At 40.4% G+C, this 11773-nt stretch overlaps 1 protein-coding gene across 1 annotated transcript in view; it reads right to left on the reverse strand.

Annotated features, from left to right (window-relative positions):
* Positions 1–410: 410 nt before the first annotated feature.
* LOC131842263 (acetyl-CoA carboxylase) overlaps positions 411–11773 on the reverse strand; it is a 62884-nt gene continuing 51521 nt past the window's right edge. Inside the window, exons 39-51 of the mRNA XM_059190800.1 lie at positions 11297–11516; positions 10607–10745; positions 9969–10182; positions 9052–9238; positions 8642–8769; positions 7878–7992; positions 6573–6750; positions 5125–5240; positions 4146–4238; positions 3441–3601; positions 2699–2878; positions 2054–2194; positions 411–1350 (exon numbers count right to left, since the gene is read on the reverse strand). Of these exons, the coding sequence (XP_059046783.1) occupies positions 1285–1350; positions 2054–2194; positions 2699–2878; positions 3441–3601; positions 4146–4238; positions 5125–5240; positions 6573–6750; positions 7878–7992; positions 8642–8769; positions 9052–9238; positions 9969–10182; positions 10607–10745; positions 11297–11516 (1938 nt within the window). The 3' untranslated portion in view covers positions 411–1284. The remainder of the gene's footprint in view (positions 1351–2053; positions 2195–2698; positions 2879–3440; positions 3602–4145; positions 4239–5124; positions 5241–6572; positions 6751–7877; positions 7993–8641; positions 8770–9051; positions 9239–9968; positions 10183–10606; positions 10746–11296; positions 11517–11773) is intronic.

Here is an 11773-nt window from a genome sequence, read left to right on the forward strand (position 1 = left end):
TATCCTTCATGAGATGGGGTAACTATCCACAACGCCATGTAGGCAATGTATGTATACTTAGTCTATTCTAGTCTACGTGCAATAACCCGTACATCCGTACGTCAGGACGGACCCATATTCATGCAACTTTAGCAAAACAACAAGGCATTATTATGCACGTATAACAATTACACGCGCACTTATAAAATTTATAATTAATTTTGGATATTCAATATAAATATATAATTATATATTATAAAATAATATAATTTTAAGTATAATAAACTATATTATCTTAAATTACATTATATTGTTATTTATACTGATGATAAATATGATAATGCTTATAATTTAACTTGTAAAATTTATAATTTGTTTTTTTACAAATGTTTAATAAATATATGTTGTCTTATGAACTCTTATTATCAAGAGTCGACGAAATGCTATTCAAATAATATAAATAGGGAGAATGCGATTTTTTTGTGGATGTGGAGAGCAAACTCCGGAATAACTACACCTATTTAAAAAATGTTTTCACTAATCGAGAAATGCAATAATATTTTATTAAGATGTAGTAGATGTTTGTATATTTTATTATTCATAGATTTATTATTATAAAAAATACATTTAAATAAACAAAATATACAAAGTAATACAGAAAGTATATATACCATAATTTGATATATAAACATAAAAATACAGACGTATATCGATAAGAATAAATCGATACAGTTTATTCGATTAATAATCGAGTTTATGTTTACATTAATCACTATATTATTATTTTGAAATATAATGTTATAATTTGGTATTACCATACTGATAATATCTTCACGCCTGATCCTTTAAAGGGTAAGCAGCACGAAGCAAGCACTATTGATATCTACCGTCGCATGCAAATAATTCTTCATTCACTTTCATGACTCGTTTCACACATTCGGCCCTGTTCCAAAAACTTCCATACTTATTATTTCTTAAGAATATACTTCAAATTCATTAGTCTTATAGACACATTCGAGTGACAATTTCGAGATACCCTCATATTCGATAAATAAAAAAAAACATAAAAAAATATTCTGTCATGACAGAAATTATAGATTTCTAATTTTGAATACCTGAATCACAATTTTGGTACATTTTCCAAAAGCGATAAAGTCGATTATCGTTTGGTATGAAATTAATTATATACAACAATAATTCATCACCTGATATCAGATAAAATTGATTATAGAAAAACATCGATATATACATGTATCGATAAAACGTTCTTCACTTAAATAAATCGTATTGTACATATAAATATATTTATTGCTCCATTTCTAGTGAGGTTAATTTCCTTATGAACTCGGACCGTTGGGACGGGGTGAGTTCCTGAAATAAACACAATGTTATATAAATAATATATTGATAAAATATTTCTTACGTACCTGGATTTTAAATGTAAACGACGCTCTGTCGGTTACTATGAAAGATGTAGAAAATATCACTCTCTACCCCTGTACATGAGACGCAATAATAATGTTATCTGTTATCTTATGACTATTGCGAGTGGAAGAGTTGATTACTCGGAGCTGCTATAAAAATAAACCTAAGAACTCATAGCCTCGATGACGACCTCGGTGGTCTAGCGGTCTAGCATACCGCTTTACGACCGATGGTCGCGGGTTCGATTCCTCGCACGGCACAAACATTTGTATTTATGAGTATGATTGTTTGTACCGGTCTGGTTATTTTCTATGTATAATATGTATTTGTTTACAAAAAAAATCTATGTATAAAGTATCAGATATCTAGTATTCATAACACAAGCTTTAGCTAGCTTAACTTGGGTCTAGATCGCGCTGTGTGAATTGTCCTGAGATTATTATTATTATTATAGCCTAAGACTTAGACAAAGAGCCATTTTAAGTGTCCCTGCAGTCAGGACCAGATACAGAAAGAACACTTTTGTTTTGCATATAAAGCCTTTAACCAAGTACCTCATGATATTGACCTGTATTGTTCCAGCACTGCTTCAGTTAGAAAATTCATATGTAACCAATTCAATTTTACAATATTAGTAAGATGATATTACCATGACGAGGGAGTTGACGGCCTGCAGGACGGAATCCTGTTTGATGGCGCGCAGGTTCCGTTCCAGCACTGAATCATCATCGGCCGCCTGAGCCTCCAGCCACTTGCACACTGCTTCGTTGTTATGCTCCCATTGATGAGACTGAAAACGAGAGGTGTATTAATTACTAAAGAATAAATAAACTCAGATCAATTCACACAGCGCTATCTAGACCCCAGTTAAGCTAGCTAAAGCTTGCGTTGTGGATACTCGATAACTGATACAAATACATAGACATTTATTTTCGTAAATACATAGATATGTCTGTCAAATGTAAATTCTTAATAATATACAATAATAATCTCAGGACAATTCACACAGCGCTATCTAGTGCCAAGTTAAGCTAGCTGAAGCTTATGTTATGGGTACTAGATAATTGATACAAATACATTTTATTATCATATATTCATAGAAAACACCCAGGCCGATACAATTATACACATGAATACAAATATTTGTACCGTGCGGGGACTCGAACCTGCAACCATCGAAAGTACCGCGGTGCTAAACCGGTATACCACAGAGACCGTCAAAAACAAAAACAATATTCGTGGAATATACATAATAATAAGTGATTATTTTTTATGAATAGTCTGGATATCTTACCACTGTCTCCCCAAGGTCTTCCGTGAACCATCTCCTCAAGGTGGCTGCAGCTGGACCCTGGTCCATCGCCCCGGCTGAACTGACGGCGTCCTGCACCCTCAGCTCCTGCTCGTTCTGGCGGAGTAGCCTCTTCAGACGCCAGTAGAATTGGCGACGGGAATCCCGCCATGGAACTATATCCTAAAATATTCATAGATAGTGGTTAATTTGTTCGTTTATAGTTATAAAATTAAATAATAATTCAATAATTCCAGTAGGACATTTTAGTCGCTAAATAAAACCTTGAGTTTCAACATTTTTATATTAATTAACTAGCTGTGCTCGCGGATACACCTGTACGTGTGAAATTTACAGCCTATATGTTATTCTGATGTATAAACTATGTTAAATGTAGTTTCATTAAAATCAGTAGTTTCTGCGTGACAGTAACAAACACCCAACTTACAAACTTCCGCATTTATATAACATTAGTAAGATTTCTCTACAGTTCAGTCTATTTCATCCAAGTTCGGTGGTGTATACATTCCATAGATAAGAACAGGCAAGAATCTCAACATATTTTTTTTAAAGCATACTAATTTCGTCTTCTAAGTCTAACATTAAATAACATGAGTGACCAGCCCCTATATCGCCACGGTTTTATTTGGTCGCAGATGGCCTTTACAACTTCACTGAACGATAAGGGGCAAGTGCAGATGACACTACAAACTAAAGGAAGGACTTATGAACTATTGTAACTTACAAATATGCAGCCCTTCTCGAGCATCCGTTCAGCGGTGTCGTGCAGCTCTGCGAACTGAACCGCGATCTCGTGGTATATTGGGCTCAGTTCCTTCTCGCGGCTCTTCACGTTCTTCTCCAATGTGAACAACTCCGCTTCCAGTTCGCGTACTTTGTCCTCCGCTACGAGATTTTATTAATGTATTTAAAATTTGCAATCACTATTTTTTTTTTTTATTTCAGTAGCTGAATATAACCCACAAGAGAGACTTGTGAGCCTACTTTGGATGACACCAAAAAAAACTATATATATTTACAACTAACACTGTTGATAAAAACACCAATAACAACATAAATGTATCGAAGAGGAAAATATAATAATAGATTCAAATTATTATCATCATCGTCATATCAGCCGGGAAGACGTCCCGATGTAAGCTCAAAGTCAGGTTAGTTGACCCATCTTGACAAAGTTCCCCCTTGAAAACATCATGTTAAATCCTCCTGAATTAGCCACGATGGGTTAACTGACCTGACCTCATACTCAACTTATCAACCTCCACTGGCAGGGCCAGCGTATACTGGTAATGCAGACGTGTGCACCATTCTATTATCATCCATTAAAAAAATGCTCTTGAAGTGATATTATTAGAATTATTTATTTTTTTATTAATTTCAATATTCTAACACCATTACAGTATATCCAAATGAATTAAGGATGAGATACCTTGTCGGCCGGTGTCCGTCTTCACAAGGACATCGTCGATGGATCCTCGCCTGTCTAGATTCTTAGATATATCTTTGATTTGCTCCTTCAGTTCTGGAAAACAGAAGTAGATATTATTTATTTATTTATTAAAAGTTTTATGCACAAATACATAAATACCGGTGCACATGGCGGACTTAACACCTAGAGGCATTTTGTCCCAGTCAACCATTGACAAACAGAGATTCATGTGGGCGGTGCTTTATCTGAAATCTTATCTATTACTAGCTGTCCCGGCTCACGTTGTTTTGACTTAAAATAATAAAAAAATTTAGGGGTGGACTACCCCTAACATTTAGGAGGATGAAAAATAGATGTTGGCCGATTCTCAGACCTACTCAATACGCTCACAAAATTTCATGAGAATCGGTCAAGCCGTTTCGGAGGAGTATGGGAACGAAAACTGTGACACGAGAATTTTATATATAAGATTATTATCTTAAATTTGAAATGTGTATGTAAATGAAAGAAATATAACTTTAATGTGATTAAATGTAAATAAAATCAAAATACTGCTGGCTGCTTTTTACGTTTTATAGTTCACTGGATGATAGAGGGCGAATGCAGATGGCATTCCAAACCAGCGGACTTATGCAGCAGCTGAACTTTAGTCTGAGGGCAGCGTTAGGGTTTTTTTTTATGGATGATAATGGGATGGTAGTCACGCCTGCGCTAACGGTTTACGCGGCACGGCACGCGGGTTTACGGGGCACCAATGGAGGATGATAAGATGAGCATGAGGTCAGGTCAGTAGGTCAGTTAGCCCATCGTGATAAATTCACCATGAATTTATCATGATGGTTTCCAGGGGGCACCGCGTGGAGGTACATTACTAGTAATGGGTTCATGAGTCCTCATTACTAACAATCCCCTTCCGCCCCAGCGCTAGGGGTTCGTAATTTCGATCCCTATTTGAATTGGACGGGAATAGGTGACGTACCTGATACTCTAGCACCCAACCGCAGCAGCTCCGGGTCTAGTCGGTGCATGGTCTTCAATATATCCCGCTGCTTGAACTTCACCTCTACAATACCTTCCGCTTCTAGTACACCCCCTCTGTAATACAAAAATATGTGCACATTTTTAATAAAACCTTGACAACCTCGGTGATGTCGCTGTTTCGCACTATGCCTTATTTCGATGGTGGTGGGTTCGATTCCTCGCATGTGTAAGAAGCACTAATTATGACGGACGACTGAGGCTTTGAAGCCGGCTACCGCAAGGGAAACCCCAAGTAGCGCCTGTGACTTGTGACACGGGTGTAGGTTTAAAAGGCTCTTTTAGAATGCATTAACACTCACCTTCACTACTTGCAGGTTTCCCCCCAGGCCCAACTAAGACCGGGATAAACCCATTTCTAATACAATTCAATTTTGTATCCAAAACACAACTGGTACGCTCTGCGCTCGTCGACTGAATGCCGCGGCTCACGCAACGAAAGAGGATTATTCAACTACCGACCTCTGTATTTATAGACCAAAGTCAGTGTAGTTGGTTAGTCTATAAATACTAGATGGCGCTATTTACAATATTCGTAATAATCCTTACATTGGGTACTTCATTAGTACTAAAAACAAACTACCTTCTTTTAATATATTTTTAAAATATCGGATTTTTTCTACAATAATGATGTGAATTCTAACACATGGTACAAGCATTTGATCACCGTTAGAGAAGATCGTATAGTCGTTTCGGCCCTGATTTTTTTGTAATCTCACACATGCTAATTGTAGCGGAATTAAAATAATACAAATACGTTAAGTAGCACCTACAATTTATCACGGTAGTTTCCAGGGGAGACTTTACAAAACACGTCATTTATTCTATGACCTTTGTTACTTGTACTTGATAAATAAAGAATTATAATTGTGAGTAGCTTTGACGTGGTCTAGTGTTTTGAGTAGTCATGCTCACTAAAATGTCCAGACTTGTGACGGCGTGGTGGGCCGGGTCATTGGGCTCCCTAAAATATGGTCGAGCGCAGTGATGGCTGGCTCATCCGTCATACTCGTGAACGGGTGCTGCTTGTAGGGACTGGTCTGCTCTAATCACTATGACTGATTTCCTCTTATTAATTGTTTAACCAGTTGGTTATGTATTCAATATTTTTTCTTTTTGAGTATTTAATTGAATTAGTGCTAATTGGTGGTTTGTATTCACACACTTAAACTTAAAAATGTAAAGTAATAATAAAATTATTTAAAAGAGCAACACGCAAGTTAATGCTCGTTCTTCTTGTGACGAGACAGCTTTCGGAACGAGCGGTAGATTAAAAAAAATGTAATGACTATTCAAAAGTGCTTCAATGTAAGTTTATTTGAATAAATGATTTTCTATTCTATTCTATTCTATTCTATAATTAGCCGCCGGCCGTAGCTCTGTCAGTACCTGGCGTCGGGGTCGGCGTACATCTCCATGCGGCGACTGTTGACGCTGGGGTCGACGACTGCCCACGCTCCGCCGCGCAGCTCCCCGCCCGGCGGGATGTACACCAGCACGGGCGCACGAGATGCTCGTAACGCGCGTACTATCTCCGCGCCGAACTTCAGGATCTGCTCGTACATGTCTGTGAATATTGTCATATTATTTAATACCAAATAGCAGGCAACAATGCGAAACACTATCCCAAACTATGACCCCACCTATTGTCCTGTTCTTTGAGCCCATCATCAAACAAAGGAAGATCTAAAAAATACGACCAAATGCGCACAAGTCGTCGCAACATTCTGGGGTTTCTATTGCACTCTTCCTTTCGCCCAGTGAAGCTATAAAGGTCAGCTACGATCAACAGCATTAGAGTGGTTCGAAAATTGTATATATATTAAATTTTATATTATATATATATATATGTATTTTACTTTAACCGTCTTAGTGCCAAGGCGCGCGTTCATGCGTCTGCGCGTTTTATCTAAAAGTGCTATATGCGCGGTAGCGACTCACGTGTCAGTGTATTTTTGAGTTCCGGCCGCTATTTTGAAAATTATATTTCCAAAAGTTACACATTATTTTCTCTTACTCCAAAATTTCACAAAAAAAGAGGGTAATTATTCTTGGCATTTTTCACATACATTGCGAAAAAATGTATGGCACTAAGACGGTTAAATATATAAATGAGAAAAAAACGATGTTATTTCCACATTTATTATACACTGCCAACAACTTTTCAATTCACTATTGGTGATCAAATTCCAACCGTTACCAGTCTACACCTATATTGCGACACGAGTTTCGCCTTGAAACGAGGCATCATCGGGCATTAAATAGAGTTGGGATATAGCTTGTAACCCTGTGTTGAGAGCTTATTTTTAAACTTTCGCGTTTAGTACGAATTATTAATATAGTTAAAAGGTTTTAACAGGAATAACATTATTACATGCGTACACTTAATGTCTCGGATCTGATATTTCGTCAAACAATCTAATGACGGTAGTTGAAGAAACTGCTGGCACTATTAAAATTTGTATTCTCTGTTTCTCCAGTCAGCTCGTGACCACGGCTAGTGCAACCTAGTCGAAACGTCCTTTATAGGCAACAAAATTATTCGTGTAAAATCCCAGTTAACTATATTAATAACCATTGTGGACTGTCGGCGACCAAACTGCATGTAGCTCGTAATGCTTCCAATAGTAACGGTCAGATTTCCGCACTGAATATTTGTGGTCGCACATGCTAATAATATAAGGTAACGGTTACCTTTCTGTCCACCACTGAAGCCTCGCCAATTTGCGAAGATCATGATCGGCAGTCCTTCGCGAGAGAAGTCGTTGATGGCTTGAGACGTCTTGTATGCAGAGTCAGGGAACCACACCTGATGAAGAAACAATTCAAATCTGTACTTAACAACGCCTACATTAGCTGTTAACTAGCGACCCGCCTGGCTTTGTATGTATTCAATTATTATAGTATTTCTGGTCTTAGTTTTAAGCAAATAAAATACTGCCGATGAAAATATTTCTTCTTTATTAAAACACTAACTACCCACCCTGCTTCGCGTAGGTGTACATGTATTGTACATACAAACCTTGCTATGGGGTTTTTCGTTTTTCGTTCTCTTTGTCTACATTTACACACACACTCATTCCTGCGTGCTAGTGAGCAAGAAGACCCTTTTTTTTAATCGGACTACTATAATGTTGTTGGCCGCAGCTGGCCTTTACAGTTTCACCGGACGATAGGGGCGAGTAAAGATGACAAACTAAAGGGTCCTTCTTCCTTTGATTATGAAGCGGCCGAAGGCCCACTCCCGCCTGATGGATATGACTTTAATGTGAGCCCTCACACCGCTAGGGATTCGAACTTCGGTTCAAGCCGTCGTAAATTCGATCCCCTTTTAAATTGGACGCGGAATCGATCGGAGGAGGACAAGCAACTTGAGTGTTGCTCTTTTAAATAAAGACAAGTTTTTACTGTGTACCTGTGGTACAACTAGACAGTGGCAGGGTAGTGAGTGTACGCACCTGGCCCGCCTGCTGCAGGGTCTTGGCCTCGGAGTCGAGGTTGGCGGGGTCGGCGGGCAGCGTCAGCTCCACCGTGCGCGTCTCCACCGCCACCACCCCCACGGGGATGCCCCCCAGCCGCGCGCGACCTAACCCACATGACAAACTCAAGTTTAGACATAATACCAGGGCATCTGAGTGCACCATTCCATTATCATCCACAAACAATCTTATAATAATATTATAAAAGCGGGAGTTTGTGAATATGGATCCATCCAGTTGGATGTTTGTAATTGGTTATAATGAAACCTCACATTAATATAGCTTGTACCTCAGGGAGAATAAAGATAAGGAATAAAATCAAGGACTTTTCACTCTCATTCAAAACTATCGGTACCTGAATGGTTTTTAGATAGGGTCGGAGTTGTCACCTGTAATAACGGTCTGAGCCCAAGGCTTCATGATCTCGTCGAAGCTGCCGCGGTCGAAGAATCCAGGCCTTGCAGCATCCCCTGTCAGCAGCAGGCGAGGGTCGTGCGCCGCGCGAGGGGGCCGCCACTCCACCGGTCTGTCCACGGGGTCGCCACTACGCATCATGGGAACGATGCTCAGCTTATTCTGTTTACAATAAAAACATAACTAATTAGGTACATCCTATTCGAAATGACGTCATATGTAGCGATTACCAATTACTATTCATCTGGTTTTTTTATATCCGAGACAATTTGGCATTACCTATGTTGCCAGGTTAATGTGTTTCTAAAATAAATATAGATTTATTTCAATGACATATATTTCACTAAAACAAAGACTAACTTCTTCTGTTACAAAATAAACGTTCTTTGAATGATATGAAATTTCATAGAACATACACTTATATATTCAGCTGTTTGAAAGAAAAAAATGGATGATTTGTATTTTGATACCGTAAAAATTACTATATGTAGAGAAATCACTGTAGGACAGCCAGCGGACGGCGGTGGCGATGGCCTCCAGGTCGGAGGGTGGACTGCTGCGGGGGACGGTACCTTGGGCACGTAGGACAGCCAGCGGACGGCGGTGGCGATGGCCTCCAGGTCGGAGGGTGGACTGCTGCGGGGGACGGTACCTTGGGCACGTAGGACAGCCAGCGGACGGCGGTGGCGATGGCCCCCAGGTCGGAGGGTGGACTGCTGCGGGGGACGGTACCTTGGGCACGTAGGACAGCCAGCGGACGGCGGTGGCGATGGCCTCCAGGTCGGAGGGTGGACTGCTGCGGGGGACGGTACCTTGGGCACGTAGGACAGCCAGCGGACGGCGGTGGCGATGGCCTCCAGGTCGGAGGGTGGACTGCTGCGGGGGACGGTACCTTGGGCACGTAGGACAGCCAGCGGACGGCGGTGGCGATGGCCTCCAGGTCGGAGGGTGCGACTGCGTGTGAGACGCCGTTGTTGTGCATGATCTGTGCGCCGCCCAGCTGGTTGTTGGAGGCGTACACGGCGCGGCCCAGCACTTTGTTGAGGGCGGCGTACCCCGTCAGGATTATGTACGACGACTCCACCTGGATCACGCGGTGCCCCAGTCTGCGAACACACCGACCACGTTAACATAATCCAACAATGATATCATCTACACCAGAATACTTTTACCGCCGAGGTTCGAACCCCTAGCGGTGCCCTCAGATTACAGTAGTATCGCAATGAATTGGCCTTCAGCCTCTCCATAAGTCCTTCCTCAGGTTTTCTTATTCGGGCTTCCTGTAAAGGCCAGCTCAGGCCAACATTACAGTAATCCGAAAAATTAAAAACAAGCTGTCAGTTAGCTGTATTGCGAAAAAGGTTTGTGATGTTAGAATAGAATAGAAAGGCCAGCTGCGGCCATTAGAGTCCGAAAAAATAAAAAAAAACAGCGCGCAGCTGTACTGCGAAAAAGTTTTGTGAAGCTGCTAATAGAATAGATGTTTTTCATCATTGGTAGGAGTGATAGATACCGGTAGTGCGCCCTGACCTGACGACATAGGAGCCGATGCCGATGGCGCGGCAGGTGACCACGGAGATGGTGACGACGTCCTCGTAGGCCTGCGCCGTCTCGCCGGCGATCAGCCCCGCGTCGCGCAGGCACTCCACGCCCAGGCCGTCCTCCTTGCCTGAAGAATTAAACATACATTTACTAACATAGTAAGAGATCAGGTTCAGAATTTTGTATAGATCTAGACAGTCTTCTTTGTCCGAATGATTAAATACATAATAAATTATAGAAATTAGATTTACCATTTTATATAGCTCTGAATTCTAATCTAGCGCTAGCTGACTTGATTAAAATAATATAATTATAGATATCTTCCATTAAACACTGCTCCACAGTTCCGGGATCAGTTAGCTAGGGGTAGGCATAGAGGTTTAGCACACCGCTTTACTTCTGATAATATCTGCAGATATACTTCGTACCAAGTCTTCTCCGTTATGTAGCTTGCTCTGTAAGTCATATTTCAATTGAAGGGTGAGATGTGGCAATAATTATTATGGACAGGGTATGGACGCCTGATATCTTAGTCTGAATGGCAATGCATGCCCATGTATTGTCATTCAAAATCAAGATCAAAGTGGGTGTCACTTGATTATTTGGCGAACTGACCCGTGAACCCTTAATACTGTAAGCATTTCCCATTCCAATGCTATGAAAAAAAACCAAACTAACCAATAATATCGGTGATCTTATATCTGGACTCGCCCTCGTCGTCGATCAGCTCAGTCTTGACGGACCCCAGAGGTCCCAGCTTGGAGTAGGACTCCGGCGTGAGGTACAGGTACTTGAAGCCGCGTTCAGGTCTCTCCGCGTCCACCCACGCCACGTTGAACTCCGATTTGACCTCCTCAGCGACTCCGATGCGGGCGCCTGAGTTCACGCTTATGTATACCTACGAAGAGTTTACTTATAGATTAATTTTCTGCTTCTTCTTTCGTTTCAATGACAACTAACAGAATAGTGGCTAATTGTGATGAGACAGCTTCCCGAGTGAGCGGTGGATTAAAAGAATAATAACTATGACTATTCAAAAGCGCTTTAATGAAGTATTTGAATAAATGATATATTCTTGAACAAATCATGAAAATTGACTGTATTACGATATTTTATTATTTAACTATCTTTTATTATCTATCTATATACTTATTA

This window comes from Achroia grisella, unplaced genomic scaffold (assembly GCF_030625045.1).
Source record: "Achroia grisella isolate CSIRO2021 unplaced genomic scaffold, CSIRO_AGI_Agris_v1 utg2156, whole genome shotgun sequence".
In the NCBI taxonomy this organism is placed as follows: domain Eukaryota; kingdom Metazoa; phylum Arthropoda; class Insecta; order Lepidoptera; family Pyralidae; genus Achroia; species Achroia grisella.